This window comes from Babylonia areolata, chromosome 5, assembly GCF_041734735.1.
Source record: "Babylonia areolata isolate BAREFJ2019XMU chromosome 5, ASM4173473v1, whole genome shotgun sequence".
Taxonomy (NCBI): Eukaryota; Metazoa; Mollusca; class Gastropoda; order Neogastropoda; family Buccinidae; genus Babylonia; species Babylonia areolata.
In genome coordinates this window covers 134,385-156,337 of record NC_134880.1, presented here as the reverse complement: position 1 = coordinate 156,337, position 21,953 = coordinate 134,385, and the positions used below count along the sequence as shown (strand labels likewise).

At 41.0% G+C, this 21,953-nt stretch overlaps 1 protein-coding gene and 1 non-coding gene across 6 annotated transcripts in view; both read left to right on the top strand.

Annotated features, from left to right (window-relative positions):
• Nucleotides 1–21,953, top strand: part of LOC143281850 (furin-like protease kpc-1) — a 145,260-nt gene that overhangs the window by 60,517 nt on the left and 62,790 nt on the right. For 4 of the 5 annotated variants that reach the window (XM_076587095.1, XM_076587094.1, XM_076587093.1 and 1 more), the window contains exons 5-8: nucleotides 2,243–2,319; nucleotides 16,395–16,463; nucleotides 18,940–19,028; nucleotides 21,180–21,352. In XM_076587095.1, coding sequence (XP_076443210.1) covers nucleotides 2,243–2,319; nucleotides 16,395–16,463; nucleotides 18,940–19,028; nucleotides 21,180–21,352 — 408 coding nt within the window. The remainder of the gene's footprint in view (nucleotides 1–2,242; nucleotides 2,320–16,394; nucleotides 16,464–18,939; nucleotides 19,029–21,179; nucleotides 21,353–21,953) is intronic. The other variant, XM_076587096.1, reaches the window with a different exon arrangement.
• Nucleotides 15,869–15,952, top strand: Trnal-cag (transfer RNA leucine (anticodon CAG)). Its single transcript has one exon. It is a non-coding gene; the product is annotated as a tRNA-Leu (tRNA).

Sequence of the window (21,953 nt, the reverse complement as noted above, 5' to 3'; positions counted from 1 at the left end):
GACATACTGTGGCTTTTGGTCTGAGTGTGTGTGGATGTCTGACATACTGTGGCTTTTGGTCTGAGTGTGTGTGTGCATGTCTGACATACTGTGGCTTTTGGTCTGAGTGTGTGTGGATGTCTGACATACTGTGGCTTTTGGTCTGAGTGTGTGTGTGCATGTCTGACATACTGTGGCTTTTGGTCTGAGTGTGTGTGCATGTCTGACATACTGTGGCTTTTGGTCTGAGAGTGTGTGGATGTCTGACATACTGTGGCTTTTGGTCTGAGTGTGTGTGGATGTCTGACATACTGTGGCTTTTGATCTGAGTGTGTGTGCATGTCTGACATACTGTGGCTTTTGGTCTGAGTGTGTGTGTGGATGTCTGACATACTGTGGCTTTTGGTCTGAGTGTGTGTGCATGTCTCAGTCTGACATACTTCGGCTTTTGGTCTGAGTGTGTGTGGATGTCTGACATACTGTGGCTTTTGGTCTGAGTGTGTGTGTGGATGTCTGACATACTGTGGCTTTTGGTCTGAGTGTGTGTGCACGTCTCAGTCTGACATACTGTGTCTTTTGGTCTGAGTGTGTGTGGATGTCTGACATACTGTGGCTTTCTGTGTTTTGCCCGCTTGCTGTTACATTATGTGTCTCACTAGTTGACTGCTGTCCGCTTGCTGTTACATTATGTGTCTCACTTGTTGACTGCTGTCTGCTTGCTGTTACATTATGTGTCACACTTGTTGACTGCTGTCCGCTTGCTGTTACATTATGTGTCTCACTTGTTGACTGCTGTCCGCTTGTTGTTACATTATGTGTCTCACTTGTTGACTGCTGTCTGCTTGCTGTTACATTATGTGTGTCTCACTTGTTGACTGCTGTCCGCTTGCTGTTACATTATGTGTCCCACTTGTTGACTGCTGTCCGCTTGCTGTTACATTATGTATCTCACTTGTTGACTGCTGTCCGCTTGCTGTTACATTATGTGTCTCACTTGTTGACTGCTGTCTGCTTGCTGTTACATTATGTGTGTCTCACTTGTTGACTGCTGTCCGCTTGCTGTTACATTATGTGTCCCACTTGTTGACTGCTGTCCGCTTGCTGTTACATTATGTATCTCACTTGTTGACTGCTGTCCGCTTGCTGTTACATTATGTGTGTCTCACTTGTTGACTGCTGTCCGCTTGCTGTTACATTATGTGTCTCACTTGTTGACTGCTGTCTGCTTGCTGTTACATTATGTGTCTCACTTGTTGACTGCTGTCAGTAGAATTATTAATATATACGGCTTAAGTCACAAAATAAATTAAAAAAAGAAAGAATATATAAAAATTATAATATTAAAAGTCTGGGTAGCAACTCTATATATATGACTGGATTTGAGTCTGCATATCAGCTGGAGGTTTTTATGATTGCAGAAACTGAAAGAGAAGGTGTGAATGGCACTACTTTGAACATGATAATGATAGTTTGTCTTCAAGGAGGGTACGAGGGAAGCAAAAAGGATGTGTGTGTGTTTGTGGAGAGGGGAAGGGTTGGGGGATATGTCTGTGTGTGTGGGAAGGAGGGAGGTGTAGCATCTGTGTATGTGGGTTGGGTTGGGGGATATATGTGTATGGGAAAGAGGGAGGTGTAGTATCTGTGTATGTAGGTTGGGTTGGGGGATATGTGTGTATGGGAAAGAGGGAGGTGTAGTATCTGTGTATGTGGGTTGGGTTGGGGGATATGTGTGTATGGGAAAGAGGGAGGTGTAGTATCTGTGTATGTGGGTTGGGTTGGGGGATATGTGTGTATGGGAAAGAAGGAGGTGTAGTATCTGTGTATGTGGGTTGGGTTGGGGGATATGTGTGTATGGGAAAGAGGGAGCTGTAGTATCTGTGTATGTGGGTTGGGTTGGGGGATATGTGTGTATGGGAAAGAGGGAGGTGTTGTATCTGTGTATGTGGGTTGGGTTTGGGGATATATGTATATGGGAAGGGAGCCTTAAAATGTCTGTGCGTATGTGTGTTTGTGCATGCGTGTGCGTACACACACCAGGGGATGGAGGATATATGTCTGTATGTAGGGAGGGAGTGTGGCCTGGATGGTATGGATTTGTGCCAGAGGGTGGGGTTGGGAGACTGACAGAGTGAGGAGGTAGAGGAAAAATGGTGTGAAGAAAAAGAAAGAATCTATATTAAAAAAAAAAGAAAAAAAGGGGTGGGGGGGGGGGGGGGGGGAGAAAAAAAAGAGTGTCAGCACATCTTTTTTGCTGCTGTTGCAGGATCCATATGCCAGCTATGACGTGAACGCTCAGGACAACGACCCCATGCCAAGATACGATGCCACAGATGAAAACAGGTGAGATGATTACTCAAGTTATATCTTCATTATTTCATCATTATGTAAGTATTATTAGTTCAGGTGAGATGAATGCTGAGTGTTTGAAACCACTGGGTGAGCTGATTCATTATGGTTATCATTGTCACTGGCTCTGAAAGCAGTAGATAGGGGGGGTTCAGAGATGGCATCAACATACCAGAATGATTGAAGTGTGAAATGTTGCATCAACCACACCAGAATGACTGAATTGTAATGTGGTGCATCAACCACACCAGAATGACTGAATTGTAATATGGTGCATCGACCACACCAGAATGACTGAATTGTAATGTGGTGCATTGACCACACCAGAATGACTGAATTGTAATGTGGTGCATCAACCACACCAGAATGACTGAATTGTAATGTGGTGCATCGACCACACCAGAATGACTGAATTGTAATGTGGTGCATCGACCACACCAGAATGACTGAATTGTAATGTGGTGCATCGACCACACCAGAATGACTGAATTGTAATGTGGTGCATCGACCACACCAGAATGACTGAATTGTAATGTGGTGCATCGACCACACCAGAATGACTGAATTGTAATGTGGTGCATCGACCACACCAGAATGACTGAATTGTAATGTGGTGCATCGACCACACCAGAATGACTGAATTGTAATATGGTGCATCGACCACACCAGAATGACTGAATTGTAATGTGGTGCATTGACCACACCAGAATGACTGAATTGTAATATGGTGCATCGACCACACCAGAATGACTGAATTGTAATGTGGTGCATCGACCACACCAGAATGACTGAATTGTAATGTGGTGCATTGACCACACCAAAATGACTGAATTGTAATGTGGTGCATCGACCACACCAGAATGACAACTGTACAAGGGTGCATCAGCAACACCAAAATGACTGCAGTGTAACCCAGTGCATTAACCACACCAGAATGACTGAATTGTAATGTGGTGCATTGACCACACCAGAATGACTGAATTGTAATGTGGTGCATCGACCACACCAGAATGACTGAATTGTAATGTGGTGCATTGACCACACCAGAATGACTGAATTGTAATGTGGTGCATCGACCACACCAGAATGACTGCAGTGTAACCCAGTGCATTAACCATTCCAGAATGACTTAACTGTTAACTTGTGCATCAACCATACCAAAGTGACTGCAGTGTAACCCAGTGCATTAACCATTCCAGAATTACTTAACTGTTAACTAGTGCATCAAACGTACCAGAATGACTAAAGGATAAATTCCTGCATCGACCATATCAGAATGACTGAAGGATAAATTCCTGCATCGACCATATCAGAATGACTGAAGGATAAATTCCTGCATCAACCATATCAGAATGACTGAAGGATAAACTAGTGCATCAACCATATCAGAATGACTGAAGTGTTAATTAGTGCATCAACCATATCAGAATGACTGAAGTGTTAATTAGTGCATCAACCATATCAGAATGACTGGAGTGTAGTGCAAGGGGGGGTGGGGGGGGGGAGAAAGAGAGAGGGGATGAGGGAGGGAGGGTAGAGGAGGACGGTTTTAAGTAGAAAGACTGTGCATTAATTTGGAAAAGATCCTTTTCAAATGAGTGAAGAACACAAGAGTATCAGAGCATGAGCACTGCAGTCTGAATTGTGCCCAGAGTGTTTTTTTTTTTCTTCTTTTTTTATTTTATAGTAAATTCCTTTTTGAGTATTGGTTTTCTTTTTCCTTTCTTTTCTTTTCTTTTATCCTTTTTTCCCTTTTCTTGATCTTCGATGAAGGTGATGGGGTGGCAGTGGAAACCTGAAAGCTTATATCAGCTCACTACAATGCCCGCCTTGATCAGATTAACAGGCTGCTGCTGCAGAATGGATCCTTGTACCCCCAACACCCAGTCTTCTGCTCTTATATATTTTGATATTTATTTTTTTAATTGAAAGTTTCATTTGGTATCATTAAGAATATGTTCCATTCATTCAGCCTGCTGCTGTGCACGAGTGATCAGTGTTTGGTTTGAAGGATTTTATGTTGTTGGTGGGTTTTTTTGATATTTTAAAAATATATATTATTGAGAGCAAATGCATAGGTATGATATAAAAACATCATATATAATGCATTGTTGAATGTTCTGTATTCAGTAATAGGTATTGCTTTGGAAAGGAAAGGAATACTCTGTTGAACATTGAAAAGTAAAATTCTGAATATGAACATTCACGTACATGCATAAGATTTAACGCTGCATTGATTACTGAAAGTTTAACTGTTGAATTTGACGTATGCATCCATGTAGGCATGGGTATGCAGAGCACTCACACACACAGATGCAGACACAGAAACGCAGACACAAACATAAAGGCACACACACAAACGCACGCATGCACACACACACTCACGACCACCTACATGCTTCCACTTTCTGAATTAGACACTGTTATTATCGTATATCTTTATATTTTTTGAACATCCTGCTTCAAATAGCCAAGCATGATGACAGTAGTGAGTAGCCAGTCAGCTGGAAAGATAAAGAACTTCCTTTGAAGTGCTACCTTTATGGAAAACAGAGGCCAGTGGAGGAGTATATTTTAATGTTTACGCTCCAACAAACTGAACATTTATTCAGACCAGGTTTGTACAGACTGATTGAGTTCAGTTCTCATGGCACAGTGTATAGACTGATTGAGTTTAGTGCTCATGGCACAGTGTATAGACTGATTGAGTTCAGTTCTCATGGCACAGTGGATAGACTGGGTTTAGTTCTCATGGCAGAGTGCACAGACTGATTGAGTTCAGTGCTCATGGCACAGTGTATAGACCTATTGGGTTCAGTTCTCATGGCACAGTGTATAGACCTATTGGGTTCAGTTCTCATGGCACAGTGTATAGACCTATTGGGTTCAGTTCTCATGGCACAGTGTACAGACCTATTGGGTTCAGTTCTCATGGCACAGTGTACAGACTGATTGAGTTCAGTACTCATGGCACAGTGCACAGACTGATTGAGTTCAGTTCTCATGGCACAGTGTATAGACTGGGTTTAGTTCTCATGGCACAGTGCACAGACTGATTGAGTTCAGTGCTCATGGCACAGTGTATAGACTGATTGGGTTCAGTACTCATGGCACAGTGTATAGACTGATTGAGTTCAGTTCTCATGGCACAGTGCACAGACCTATTAGGTTCAGTTCTCATGGCACAGTGCACAGACTGATTGAGTTCAGTACTCATGGCACAGTGTATAGACTGAGTTCAGTTCTCATGGCACAGTGATGTACAGACCTATTGGGTTTAGTACTCATGGCACAGTGTATAGACTGATTGAGTTCAGTTCTCATGGCACAGTGGTGTACAGACCTATTGGGTTCAGTTCTCATGGCACAGTGTACAGACTCATTGAGTTCAGTACTCATGGCACAGTGTATAGACTGATTGGGTTCAGTACTCATGGCACAGTGTATAGACCTATTGGGTTCAGTACTCATGGCACAGTGTATAGACTGATTGAGTTCAGTACTCATGGCACAGTGTATAGACTGATTGGGTTCAGTACTCATGGCACAGTGTATAGACCTATTGGGTTCAGTACTCATGGCACAGTGTATAGACCTATTGGGTTCAGTACTCATGGCACAGTGTATAGACCTATTGGGTTCAGTTCTCATGGCACAGTGTACAGACCTATTGGGTTCAGTTCTCATGGCACAGTGTATAGACTGATTGAGTTCAGTACTCATGGCACAGTGTATAGACTGATTGGGTTCAGTACTCATGGCACAGTGTACAGACTGATTGGGTTCAGTTCTCATGGCACAGTGCACAGACTGATTGGGTTCAGTACTCATGGCACAGTGCACAGACCTATTGGGTTCAGTTCTCATGGCACAGTGTATAGACCTATTGGGTTCAGTTTTCATGTCACAGTGCACAGACTGATTGGGTTCAGTTCTCATGGCACAGTGCACAGACTGATTGGGTTCAGTTCTCATGGCACAGTGCACAGACCTATTGGGTTTAGTTCTCATGGCACATTGGTGTACAGACCGATTGGGTTTAGTTCTCATGGCACAGTGGTGTACAGACTGATTGGGTTTAGTTCTCATGGTACAGTGGTGTACAGACCTATTGGTTTTAGTTCTCATGGCACAGTGCACAGACCGATTGGGTTTAGTTCTCATGGCACAGTGGTGTACAGACCGATTAGTTTTAGTTCTCATGACACAGTGGTGTACAAACCGATTGAGTTCAGTTCTCATGGCACAGTGCACAGACCAGTTGGGTTTAGTTCTCATGGCATAGTGGTGTACAGACCGATTGGGTTTAGTTCTCATGGCATAGTGGTGTACAGACCGATTGGGTTTAGTTCTCATGGCATAGTGGTGTACAGACCAATTGGGTTTAGTTCTCATGGCATAGTGGTGTACAGACCGATTGGGTTTAGTTCTCATGGCATAGTGGTGTACAGACCAATTGGGTTTAGTTCTCATGGCATAGTGGTGTACAGACCAGTTGGGTTTAGTCCTCATGGCACAGTGGTGTACAGACCAGTTGGGTTTAGTTCTTATGGCATAGTGGTGTACAGACCGATTGGGTCTAGTTCTCATGGCACAGGTTACCCGTCCAGCTTAAATCAACATCAGTCATGATCAGCATTGATTTACAATGGCCTCAGTGGAATCTCTTGCCTCATGTTATTTCAATCAGATGGTTACTCTTGATTTCACTTGAAATGTATGGGAATGAAATCAGTGTGGTATTGCCTTAGATGTATGGGAATGAAATCAGTGTGGTATTGCCTTAAATGTATGGGAATGAAATCAGTGTAGTACTGCCTTAAATGTATGGGAATGAAATCAGTGTAATATTGCATTAAATGTATGGGAATGAAATCAGTGTGGTATTGCCTTAAATGTATGGGAATGAAATCAGTGTAGTACTGCCTTAAATGTATGGGAATGAAATCAGTGTGGTATTGCCTTAGATGTATGGGAATGAAATCAGTGTGGTATTGCCTTAAATGTATGGGAATGAAATCAGTGTGGTATTGCCTTAAATGTATGGGAATGAAATCAGTGTAGTACTGCCTTAGATGTATGGGAATGAAATCAGTGTGGTATTGCCTTAGATGTATGGGAATGAAATCAGTGTGGTATTGCCTTAAATGTATGGGAATGAAATCAGTGTAGTACTGCCTTAAATGTATGGGAATGAAATCAGTGTGGTATAGCCTTAAATGTATGGGAATGAAATCAGTGTGGTATAGCCTTAAATGTATGGAATGAAATCAGTGTGGTATTGCCTTAAATGTATGGAATGAAATCAGTGTGGTATTGCCTTAAATGTATGGAATGAAATCAGTGTGGTATTGCCTTAAATGTATGGGAATGAAATCAGTGTGGTATAGCCTTAAATGTATGGAATGAAATCAGTGTGGTATTGCCTTAAATGTATGGGAATGAAATCAGTGTGGTATTGCCTTAAATGTATGGGAATGAAATCAGTGTAGTACTGCCTTAAATGTATGGGAATGAAATCAGTGTAGTACTGCCTTAAATGTATGGGAATGAAATCAGTGTGGTATTGCCTTAAATGTATGGGAATGAAATCAGTGTAGTACTGCCTTAAATGTATGGGAATGAAATCAGTGTGGTATTGCCTTAAATGTATGGGAATGAAATCAGTGTGGTATTGCCTTAAATGTATGGGAATGAAATCAGTGTAATATTGCATTAAATGTATGGGAATGAAATCAGTGTGGTACTGCCTTTTAAATGTATGGGAATGAAATCAGTGTAGTATTGCCTTTTAAATGTATGGGAATGAAATCAGTGTGATATTGCCTTAAACGTAGCGCAGCAAAAAGTTTTGTCATGGATAAGATGCGCATTTTATATTAGATTAAAAAAAATAATACATACTTTTCTGCGAGTGTGACCCACTAGTGCAGACTCTGACAAGGGTCTGATTCCCTGTCCTATGCAAACTACTTCCCCGCTGAAGAGGAAAAAAACGAAAGTACATCCGGCTTGTTCCCCCCTCCTCCAACACCCCCCCCCAACCCCCTCACCCCCACCTCCTTCCTGATGGTTACTCATAATTTCACTGGGAATATATTGGAACGAAACCACTGTGATAATGTGTTAAATGATAGTGCAATAAAAAGATTTGTCATGGGTAAGTTGTACATTTTATATTAAAATTATTTTTATGATACTAACAATAGTCGTGGTAATTTCCACCTGACCTAAAAAAGCAGCAACAGTAGCCATTACTTTTTATTTAAAAAAAGAAAAGGAGGAACACAAATTGGGTTTTAATAAGATCTGAGCACAGTTCTTTCTGTCTTTTCCATCTGTCTTTCAGCTCAGTGTGTGTGTGTTTACCTGCATCTGTTACAGTGGACATTGCTTCCATGTGATTATCTACATTGTAGGTGTATTCTTTCTTTCTTTGTTTTGATATAAACACCAATAAGTGAGTAACGTTGCTCTGTGTTTAATTGTAATATGTTGCCATTAGTTAGGAGAAACTTTGCTTTTCTTTATTGTTAACACACTTTGCTAACAATTTATTACTACATTTAATATTTGCATGCACTTATTGCCAAGTTTATTAACTGAGTTTGATGTTGCCATATATTGTCCAAGATTTATAACTGTGTTCACTTGTATTAAGATACTGCCAGAAATTCATTAATATAAATATATTGATATATACTTAATGCCAACAGTTGTTCTTCTGGGTTTGATATTTATGTATTGTCAAAAGTAAATGCCTGGTTTGATAAGAACATGAAAAGAATGTGACATATAGCAGGCCGCACTAGCCAAGCATGGCAAAGTGATCAATTCCTGAGACGCATTTTACCTGACAATGTGACAAATTGCAGGCCGCACTAGCCAAGCATGGCAAAGTGATCAATTCCTGAGACGCATTTTACCTGACAATGTGACAAATTGCAGGCCGCACTAGCCAAGCATGGCAAAGTGATCAATTCCTGAGACGCATTTTACCTGACAATGTGACAAATTGCAGGCCGCACTAGCCAAGCATGGCAGAGTGAACAGTTCCTGAGACGCATTTTACCTGACAATGTGACAAATTGCAGGCCGCACTAGCCAAGCATGGCAGAGTGATCAGTTCGTGAGACACATTTTACCTGACAATGTGACAAATTGCAGGCCGCACTAGCCAAGCATGGCAAAGTGATCAGTTCCTGAGACGCATTTTACCTGACAATGTGACAAATTGCAGGCCGCACTAGCCAAGCATGGCAAAGTGATCAGTTCCTGAGACGCATTTTACATGACAAAGTGTAAAGGTACAAACAGTGCAAAAGAAAAACCCGGTTCCTTGCCCCCAGGTGTTCACAGACAAAGGGAACAGAGTTCAAGCACATCTGGTGAAGAAAATAAATTGCGGAAGATAAGATGAGGGTACAGTGAAGTGAAGACTGTTTGTCCTGTTCTCCACCCCTCATTAGTGGTGCACTTATTCTTCACACAAAGCAGCTGTGCTGACAGAAAGAAAGCAATCAGTGTGTGTCAGAATTAATGTCAGTGCCTGCTGATAGTGCTGCTACTTATTGTTGTGTGCTTTGCAATACTGTACTGTGTTATATATTTCATATATGGACACATTATATATTTTTTCTTCTTTTCTTTTTATTAAAAAAAGTTTTTTTGTTTTTTTTTGTTTTGATGTAGACGGAAGCATGTGTACTGTACCATCTGTAATGTGCTGCGTTGTTGTTTAGTGTTATACAGCGTCCCGTGTTTTGTAATGCTGTGTTGTTGAGTGCTGTACTCTGATAGTGTTGATACTGTTATGTGTTGTATGTTGTATTTTAGTTTGTGTGTGTCTGTGTGTCTGCACTCTGTGTGTCTGTGTGTCTGCACTCTGTGTGTCTGTGTGTGTCTGCACTATGTGTGTCTGCACTCTGTGTGTCTGTGTCTGCATATTGTGTCACAGAGAGAGAGAGAGAGAGAGAGAGAGAGAGAGTGCAAGTCCACAGTCCTGCACACATCCATGCCACTTACACATTTGTGCCTATGTTATATATGGGTGCACCTTCTGACCCCAGTCACACCTAGGTTTACTGCATACATGTAAGCACACACAGCACATGCATGTACGCTCACACACACACACACACACACACACACAGACACACACACACACACACACACACACACACACACACACACACACACACACACACACACACTGCACTGACATTGTGAAAATTAATCAGCCAGACACTCCTTTTGACTGGCAGGAGCATGGATAGATGAGAATTTAAAGGAGGGTGCCTGAGGAAGGGGCGTGGGGGTGTAGGAGGAAGGGGTGTGGGAGGAAGGGGTGTGGGGGTGTGGGAGGAAGGGGTGTGGGAGGAAGGGGTGTGGGGGTGTGGGAGGAAGGGGTGTGGGAGGAAGGGGTGTGGGAGGAAGGGGTGTGGGGGTGTGGGAGGAAGGGGTGTGGGAGGAAGGGGTATGGGGGTGTGGGAGGAAGGGGTGTGGGAGGAAGGGGTATGGGAGGAAGGGGTGTGGAGGGTGGTGGGAGGAAGGGGTGTGGGAGGAAGGGGTGTGGGGGTGTGGGAGGAAGGGGTGTGGGGGGAAGGGGTGTGGAGGTGTGGGAGGAAGTGGTGTGGAGGGTGTGGGAGGAAGGGGTGTGGGAGGAAGTGGTGTGGGGGGTGTGGGAGGAAGGGGTGTGGGGGGAAGGGGTGTGGGAGGAAGGGGTGTGGAGGTGTGGGAGGAAGTGGTGTGGGGGGTGTGGGAGGAAGGGGTGTGGGGGTGTGGGGGGAAGGGGTGTGGGAGGAAGGGGTGTGGAGGTGTGGGAGGAAGTGGTGTGGAGGTGTGGGAGGAAGGGGTGTGGGGGGTGTGGGAGGAAGTGTGTTATGGATGTGGGAGGAAGGGGTGTGGGAAGGGTTGTGGGAGTGTGGGAGGAAGGGGTGTGGGGTGTGTGGGAGGTAGGGGTGTGGGGGTTTGGGAGGATGGGGTGTGGGGGGAAGGGGTGTGGGGTGTGCGGGAGGAAGGGGTGTGGGGTGTGTGGGAGGAAGGGGTGTGGGGGGAAGGGGTGTGGGGGGTTGTGGAAATCAGTCAATTTCTGAATTAGAAAATAGCTGCAGACTTAACAGTTTTAATCTATTTTCCACTTTGGTTTTTACGTGGGCAGTTGATTGAAAAAGAGTCCTGATATACTTCTCTGATGACACACTCACAGTCTTTGTATATTTCTCTCTGTCTTTGTCTGTCTGTCTGTCTGTCTTCTGTGTCTCATTTTGGATAGGGTTTCTGTCTTTAGTCTGTTGTGCAGACTCACATACATATCCTGATAGCTAGACAGGCAGACATACATGCATTCTCTCTCTCTCTCTCTCTCACACACACACACACACACACACACACACACACACACACACAGGTGCACACATAAATATACACCACACCACACAACACCACACAACACCCCACACCACACACACACACACACAAACGCATGTGCATGCACACACACACACAGAGTTGCAGTTTGCTTGGGAATGTGACGCAGCTTGTTGACATACATGAGGTACTGTTGTGACACAATCATTTAGAGAAATGCCTTGGTTAGTTGATACATACATCTACAGTGACATGTTGTGGAAATTGACGTGATGGAATACATTATTCATACAGCCCACATCTGAAGCTTGGACAGGTCACTTGGATGGGGTTCTTTTCCTAAATGTTTTGTTGTTGTTGTCTTAGTCAGTTAATGTATCTTGCTGTGGTGTGTATCTATTTATCTGTCTGTCTGTATGTATGTATGTCTGCTTGCGTACAAATGAGAGAGTGCATGTGTGCTTATGTACAGGTTGAATATATATTTCTACCCAGTGAGAGAGTGCATGTGTGCTATGTACAGGTTGAATATATATTTCTACCCAATGAGAGAGTGCATGTGTGCTTATGTACAGGTTGAATATATATTTCTACCAAATGAGAGAGTGCATGTGTGCTATGTACAGGTTGAATATATATTTCTACCCAATGAGAGAGTGCACGTGCTTATGTACAGGTTGAATATATATTTCTACTCAGTGAGAGAGTGCATGTGTGCTTATGTACAGGTTGAATATATATTTCTACTCAGTGAGAGAGTGCATGTGTGCTTATGTACAGGTTGAATATATATTTCTACCAAATGAGAGAGTGCGTGTGTGCTTATGTACAGGTTGAATATATATTTCTACCCAATGAGAGAGTGCATGTGTGCTTATGTACAGGTTGAATATATATTTTTTACCCAATTAGAGAGTGCATCTATGCTTATGTACAGGTTGAATATATATTTCTACCCAATGAGAGGGCTCCACCTCAGAATGATGGTGGTAATGTGCATGCTAGCTTTCTGGGCAGATCAGTAGGTGTCCAACTCATCTGGGTGTTGGTCGCTAACATGACAGCTTGCGTCTCGGTTTATGCGAGTGTTCGCGTAACTGATTTCAGTTTAAAAGAAAATAAAAATAAATGTATATGAGAGATTGAGATACTTTTTGACTCACTTGTGTAAACAAAATGAGTCTATTTTTTAACCCGGTGTTCGGTTGTCTGTGTGTGTGTGTCTGTGTGTCCGTGGTAAACTTTAACATTGCCATTTTCTCTGCAAATACTTTGTCAGTTGACACCAAATTTGGCATAAAAATAGGAAAAATTCAGTTCTTTCCAGTCATCTTCTTTAAAACAATATTGCACGTCTGGGGTGAACAAAAAAAAAAAAAAAAGAAAAAAAAAAAAGAAGCCAAATTATATGCAAACTGAATTTACTGTTATATCTATATATTTTTTTATTCTCTAAACTTGGCACTTTGATCGGATATTCTGACACAAGAGCAGTCATTTTTATCATTTTTTGTTCAAACAGGAACTTCTTTTGCTAAGCATGGGAGTTATATTTATTTTGCATGTCTTTGGTACAGATAGTAAAAAAGGGAAATTAATCTGTAATTAATGCTAGGGGGCTTTATTTGCTTTAAACTGAACATTCTCATCTCAAACATTACATTTTGAAATTATACTCAGTACATAAAAAGCTTGTGTTTTACTCTCAGTGTACAGTGCTTTCACTATGTTCATTCGCCAAAGTGGTCTTTTTCGGAAAATACTAAAATCAGTACTACGAGTGGACTTTATAGATCTATTGGCTGAGCCCTGAAGGTCATGGGCAAAAATCAGTTGCGTACACATATTTATACATATTCAAAGCGCGTGCTCATATTCCTCGCGCTGCGAACGGCTACATTTTGTTTCAAGTAGTTGACCTGCCCATTCAATCCAATATTCAGTTGACAATACGCGATAACATGTGATGGAAAGTTGGAGAAGGAGACCGTTAAATGTTTATTCATAGAAAGATTTGTGAATGCCTCATCACTTACTGGATTATGCCCCAAACTGCCATAAAAATATCAACAAAATCAATCGGAATCACCACTATTCTTTGTCAATTAAAAATAACAAACTACGAGAGTTAATACCCTTGATGAAGTGAAACGTGAAAATTTCCAGTCTTGATTTTTCTCAAAATTAAGTCCTTTTGACTTCATACGACGTTTAGAAGTACTCGTGCTTGGCTCCACATGTTATTAGTTTAACAAAATACTCAATTTTCATACCAACTTTAAAACTGTAAAATTAGATGGTAAAATGGGGCGTCATTTACCCCGAGACTGATGTGTGCCATGCTTGTAGCAGAGGATGCTTGTTACACACTGTGTTCAACAACACATGAAGGCGGTAGAGAAGGGAAAGAAGAAGAACGGCATAGACAGCAACCACTGATGAAGTTAGCCAGCCATCCACCCTCAAAACTGACCAGTCTGACAACTCCCCACTGGCTCAGTTTCTGCATCAGTGACAGACTACCCCTGCACTAAGAAAACACAACACCAGACTAGAATACACAGTGTCACACGCCTTTGAAACACAGCCATCCTGATCAACAGATCCTGTCAACTTGATATCATCTTTATAATCAAGGTCAGAACATGTGTGGGTTGAATCAATATTATTCATATCATACAATTTGATATAGATCTGAATACTATGACATGTCTTGTGAATCTGAACTTTGATACCAAATTTCATCAAACTCACTCACACACACACACATGCACACGCACAAGCACATGCATGTAGAGTCTATAGTGACATTACAGTAATACAATTTGTTATAATATTATGTTGTTTGTGTGCACATGTTTTGAGCTTAAAATAGATTCAAATGTGGAATGTATTCACTGAATTAGATGTGTACGAGAGAGAGAGGGAGAGAGATAACAAGAGAAAATTCTTTATTTATGAGGGTAATAGATATATGATAAATGAAAGTTGTTTGTTGTGTTGATGTGTGTGTGTGTGTGTGTGTGTGTGTGTGTGTGTGTGTTTAAGGCTCTGTAACAATGATATAGTATGACTGATAGCAGTCTACATAAATGATTTTAGACTGTTGGGAAACAGACCTTGGCCTGACTGATCCATTCCAGGGGTTTGAACCATTGGCAATAATATTAATTGCCTTGAAAATGTTCAGTATTGTGCAGAATACTTTGCTGTAGTATGTGCTAGTGTGGGGTGGGAGAGAAGTGGGATTTGTTCCAGTATAGTGACATTACAGTAATACAATTTGTAATATTATGTTGTTTGTGTACAGATGTTTTGATCACAAAATAGATTCAAATGTGGAATGTATTTACTAAATTAGATGTATATGAGAGAAAGAGAGAGAGATTACAAGAGAAAATTCTTTATTCATGAAGATAATAGATATATGATAAATGAAAGTTATTTGTTGTGTTCATATATATGTCTCTCTCTCTCTCTCTCTGTGTGTGTGTGTGTGTGCTTTTGTGTGTGTGTATGTGTGTGTGTCTTAGGTTCTGTTACAATGATATAGTATGACTGATAGCAGTCTATATAACTGATTTTAGACTGCTGGGAAACACACGCGCGCGCGCGCGCACACACACACACACACACACACACACACACACACACAGAGTATATAGTGACATTACAGTAATACAATTTGTAATATTATGTAGTTTGTGTACAGATGTTTTGATCACAAAATAGTTTCAAATGTGGAATGTATTTTCTAAATTAGATGTATATGAGAGAAAGAGACAGAAAGAGATTACAAGATAAAATTCTTTATTCATGAGGATAATAGGTATATGATAAATGAAAGTTTGTTGTGTTCTCTCTCTCTCTCTCTCTCTCTCTCTCTCTCACACACACACACACACACACACACACACACACACACACACAGATGTTAGGCTCTGTAACAATGATATAGTATGACTGATAGCAGTCTCCATAACTGATTTTAGACTGCTGGGAAACAGACCTTGGCCTGACTGATCCACTCCATGGGTTTGAACCATTGGCAATAATATTCATTGCCTTGAAAATGTTCAGTATTATGCAAATTACTTTGCTGTAGTATGTGCTAGTGTGGGGTGGGAGAAAAGTGGGATTTGTTCCAGTATAGTGACATTACTGTAATACGTCTGTCAGGATGGCCGAGCGGTCCAAGGCGCTGCGTTCAGGTCGCAGTCTGGTTCTCCAGGCGTGGGTTCGAATCCCACTTCTGACAATTTTTAAGCGCGTTGGGTTACGCTGCTGGTCAGGCATCTGCTTGGCAGATGTGGTGTAGCGTATATGGTTTGTCCGAGCGCAGTGACGCCTCCTTGAGCAACTGAAACTGAAACTGAAACTACTGTAATACGATTTGTAATATTATGTATTTGTGTACACTTGTTTTGAGCACAAAATAGGTTCAAATGTGGAATTATTTACTGAATTAGAGGTGCATGAGAGAGAGAGAGAGAGAGAGATTACAAGAAAAAAATCTTTATACATGATGAAACATAGATATTTATTAAATGAAAGAGTTGTTTGATATTTATTAAATGAAAGAGTTGTTTGTTGTGTTCACATGTGAATATCTGTGTGTGTCTATGTGTGCATGTGTGTCTGGTTCTGTAACAATAATAATTTATAGTATGACTGATAGCAGTTTACATAACTGATTTCAGACTGCTGGGAAACATACCCTGGCCTGAGAGATCCATTCCGGGGGGTTTGAACCATCTTGTGTATGGAATGTAACTGAACTTTATTTCTTATATGAAGTTGAATCCTTTTTCACTTAAACAAATAGCAAATTTGAGTTTGAACAATCATTTGAAACAAATAGGTATGCACATTGTTAATATCTCTCTGTTGTTGTTTTCCACACTGTATTACACTTTTTCTCAACAATTATAAACTTATAATTCAGTAATTAACAGTTTTTGTTTTTCATACATAGTAAAAAGCTCAGTCCTGCATTCCACCTCTGGGCATCCGCATTCTTCCACACCTGGAGGATGCGGATATAAACACTGATGTCATTTCTGATGATTCCAAGTTTCCGGACAGTCCTCCCTGGATGATAAAAACTCCTGAGGTGAGGTTTGACCTGTCTTCTTACAAAAAAGAGTCCACCAACTCCCTGATCTATAAATCATTGTATGCTGAACTATGCCAGTTGTATCCAGACTTCCTGCGCATTTTTACTGATGGTTCAAAGTCTGAGGAAGGTGTTGGCTGTACTGCTGTATCCCCTTCTCTCAACAACTCGTCTTTATCTAAACATCTTCCAAACGACAGCTCAGTTTACACTGCAGAACTCACTGCTTTGGTTTTAGCTCTAAAAATGATTCATCAGTCACAAAACAAAAACTTTCTTATCCTCTCTGATTCTCTGTCTGCTCTGGAGGCCATCTCTGGCCGCAATACAAATCATCCCATGCTTCTAAAATTCCACGAGCTGCACACCTCCCTTAAAAATGATGACTATAATATTGTCTTTGTTTGGATACCGGGTCATTCGGGCATTTTTGGAAATGAGATGGCTGACCAACTAGCCAAAAGTGCAACAAAGCAGACCAAATCCAATTCCACAATTCCGTTTTCTGACCTGAAACCAAAAGTTCAAAGTTACACAAACAATCTCTGGCAAGAAGAATGGAACAACAATACGAACAACAAACTGTTCCAAATTAGACCAAATTTGAAAGAATACCTTCCATCTTTTTCTGGTAACCGCAGAGAGGAAACGGTGATGTGCCGATTACATACTGGCCACACACTCCTCACACACTCCTATCTGCTAAAAAATGAAGAAGCTCCTCGGTGTATCCCTTGTCATGAACCTCTTACTGTGAAACACTTATTAATTGACTGCTGGGATTTGAACGAGGTCCGACATAAACACTACACAGCTGAGTCCTTGAGAACACTGTTCAGGGATGTGCCTCCCTGGGCAGTAATGGACTTTTTAAGAGAAACAAATATTTTTAACAAGATTTAGATATTTTTAATTGCATGTTTTTAAAAAAAGGCATACTGTAAAGATTTGTTGTGGTCACAGCCCTGAGATGGCCTAAGTGGCTGGCTGGGCTGTAAACATAAAAATTTTAAATAAGATATTTTATTTACAGTTTTGAGAAGATTTTTTTGTTGAAACGTGGTAACAGCCCTGAGATGGCCTAAACGGTCGGCTGGGCTCTAAACAACATGAATTGAATTGAATTGAATTGTTACATCTTATGTATTAAAATAAATACATGTATAAAATTAACTGAACTATATTTATATATATATGTGTGTGTGTGTGTGTGTGTGTGTTGGGTCTTACTGAATCAGTGTTATCACAAAAATCTGTAATATGATGAAAATGCGTTGTGAATGTCATTTTTTCTAATACTAATTGTAATCATAAAGCAGACAGGCACATTGTTAATACCCATATTGAGTTTTTTCACATTGTATTAATTGCTTTCTCTATGATTAAGCTTATAATATATTACAGAGTAGTTTAACAAAAAGTTCAGTTACATCTTATATATTTATACATGTATATAATTTAACTTAACTTTATTACCTATCTTGTGTGTGTCGGTGTGTGTATGTTGGTCACACTTAGGTGCATTTCCTCTTTCATTTAAACAAAAGCAAGTGTGAGTTAGACTTAGAAATGATTTTTTTTTCCTTTGTGATTTTAATTTTGAAAAAAAAAAAAGTGAAAAAAAAAAAAAAACAATGTGAAATCCAACACAACTTTGTGTGGTCTATATCTCTATGTTGGGAGGTGCACATGACTTACGTTTTGCAATTGATTTTTTGTGTGTTTTGATTCACTTGTTGTAGTAAGTGCATGTCACAAGTGAGTCTTGAAGGCCTTGCCTCTCTTGTCTTTTGTAGTATGAACTATAGAGAGATAGAGAGACAGACAGACAGACAGACAGTAAGTTAGATTGACAGTTGATGATGTGTTCCATAAATGTATGTTGGTGCTCAAATGAATTATGTAGCGAGCATAGCATATATACTTTGGCTGCTGTTTTCTTTGTGTTTCAGTGCAGTTTTTTGACATTGTATGGTGTCACAAGGAGCCTTCAGTTTGGGTTTGTAGGTGCTGATTCAATATATACAAAATACACATTTTTTTTTTTAATATATAATTGTTTTGTATATAATGTCCTGCTGGCTGTGTGAACATGCTGATGTTGGTTTGTGTGTGTGTGTGTTTTCCAGGCACGGAACCCGGTGTGCAGGAGAGGTGTCAGCGACAGCAAACAACTCCCAATGTGCTGTGGGCATTGCCTACAACTCCAAGATAGGAGGTACAACCTGTGTGGGGTGGTGGTCTGGAAAGAGCTGCTACAGCTCTGGGAAAAGGCTGATGAGCTTTGCCAGCTCACACGTGTGCACAAGCAAGGACACACATACAGACGCATGCATGCACATTTTGTGGTGTGTGTTTGTGTGTGTGTGTATGCGTGCGTGTGTGTTTGTGTGTGCGCACACATGCTCGCAGGCATCATTGCTTGTGAGTATGCATTCATCTGTGTTGTAAACTCACACTGACATTTTCTCTGCAAGTGCAAATGATAGAGAAATCTGGAATGATGTTTGTGTGTGTGTGTATATATATATATATATATATATATATATATATATATATATATATATATATATATACATACAAATATATACACATACATATATATATATGTATATATATGATAGTCAGTTGTGTCCAACTATGACCATCAGAACATCAGAGGAGGCAACTGCTGTTCCGACTGTTTGGGCTAGAATTTGATTATAGTGGAGAGTGTCTTACCCAAGTTACATCCCTACTCTCTCGGCCAAGAGGGTTTTAGGACAGTCGGCGTTGGGATGGTTCCCATAGGTCAACTAGCCCACAAGGCTGCAGCACTAAGAGCCAGTGCAATTTTGCCTCCTAGTTTGAGAGTCATAGTCCTTCACAAAAGACTAAGCTGTAAATGATTTTCCATTGGCTGGAGAAACCATTGATAATACAGCTCTCATTTTGCTGTTGGCCCAAATGTAAAACTTATGTCAGTCTGTGATATAAGCCGAGTGTTGGGCCGGGAATGATGTATGATATTGATTAAAACCTTTCTTCCCATCACCTTAAGATGAGGACTTTGATGCATAGCCATGTGCAGTGTTGTGTACAACATGGAGGAATTTGATGCATGATGCCTGTCAGATTTTATTGGCATCCAGGTGCTCTGGAAAGGGAGGGTGAGAGAAATACTCATTTAGACTATTTGCTTTTGTGAATCTATCAGTCCATCTGTCTTCTATTTATCTGTCTGTCACATCACAGTTAGTCCTGTTTATTTGTGTTTTTCTTTTTCTTATTTTGTCTGTTATGATATTTTTTTTAAATATTAATTTTCTATGTATTTGTCTCTGCTTCGTGCATGAGACTGTGGTGTGAAATGAGATGGAAGGAACATTTAGGAAGTGGCGTATTTTCTGTAAGACTGATGTGTAATGATGGGTGAGAGAAGTGGTGATGATGTGTAATGATGGGTGAGAGAAGTGGTGATGATGTGTAATGAGGGGTGAGAGAACTGGTGATGATGTGTAATGAGGGGTGAGAGAAGTGGTGATGATGTGTAATGAGGGGTGAGAGAAGTGGTGATGATGTGTAATGAGGGGTGAGAGAAGTGGTGATGATGTGTAATGAGGGGTGAGAGAAGTGGTGATGATGTGTAATGAGGGGTGAGAGAAGTGGTGATGATGTGTAATGAGGGGTGAGAGAAGTGGTGATGATGTGTAATGAGGGGTGAGAGAAGTGGTGATGATGTGTAATGAGGGGTGAGAGAAGTGGTGATGATGTGTAATGAGGGGTGAGAGAAGTGGTGAGTCAACAGTGGTGCCCCTGTGGTCTTCAAACTACGCCAGTTTCATACTGAAACAGAAAGTCTCAGTTTCATCACTGATTGTGGGTGTCTTGTGTTGGGTGATCTCAGTCTGTAGAGAGCTTGTAAACCAACTGGACAGCTTTTTTTTTTTTTTTTTTTTTTTTTTTTTTTTTAATTTAAGAGAAAGGAGGTAACATAACTTTTATCTCCTAATACAGTGTCTGAAGGGGTTTGCTTTCTTGCCCCAGTTTCACCATTTCCAACATGAATTTTCCAACATTTGACTGGAAAATCAAACTGAGCATCGGATCTTTTGGATGGGACGAATAAAACCGTGGTGCCATGTTCAGCTTGCACACTGAAAAACTCACTGCAGCAAAAGGGTTGTCCTGTGGAAAACATTCTGTGCAACTAGAAGGGATCTACACTCTGATACACAAATACATCCTTTGCGCGCTAAAGACCTGACAGAGTGCATTGGGTTATGCTGTTGGTGAGGCATCTTACCTAGCAGATGTGGTGTAGCATGACATGGATTTGTCCGAATGCAGTGAAGAACTGAAACTGAAAGTGAAAACTGGGGGTGGGCAGGTGTGCGCATGCTGGATGGGGAAGTGTTTGACGCGGTGGAGGCGGCCTCCCTCAGCTTCAACCGTTCCCACATCGACATCTACTCAGCCAGCTGGGGCCCTGATGATGATGGGAGGGTGGTGGATGGCCCAGGACCTCTGGCCAAGAAGGCCTTTGAAAACGGCATCAAATATGTAGGTCATGGGGCCAGCGTGAGGATGTCTTGGTTTGTGTCGTTGCAGAGGTAGATGATGATGATAGTTATGATAATATAATGGTGATAATGATAATTGTTGTTATTATTATAATAACAATACATTTATATAGTGCTTTCCAGCATCACAAAGCACTTGACAGCAGTATATCAGTCAGCCACAAACTACAACACACAGACACGCACACTTGCACATACATGCGTGTACATGCATGCACTCTCTCTTTCTCTTGCTTTTTCTTTTCTCTCTCTATCTCTCGCTTTCTCTCTCTCTGTCTGTCACTCTCGCTGTCTATAGAATACAGCATATGGGATATAGTTTCTTCATTCAGTTTGTGTGTGTTTCTGTGTATGTGTGTGATATTGTCATTAACAGTTTTCAATAGTGTGACTTAATTACATATATGAACAAGAAAAGTCTTTTTCTGAGTTTTTTTGTTTTATTTACTTCATGGAAACAGCTTAGTGGCATGGCCACAAACGTTTGAAACAACACATTAAGAGTATAATATTGCTGTAGATATTGATTTAGGTTTTAACCATTTTCAGTTGGCATTTGACCACCTTTCAGCCATCTTGCA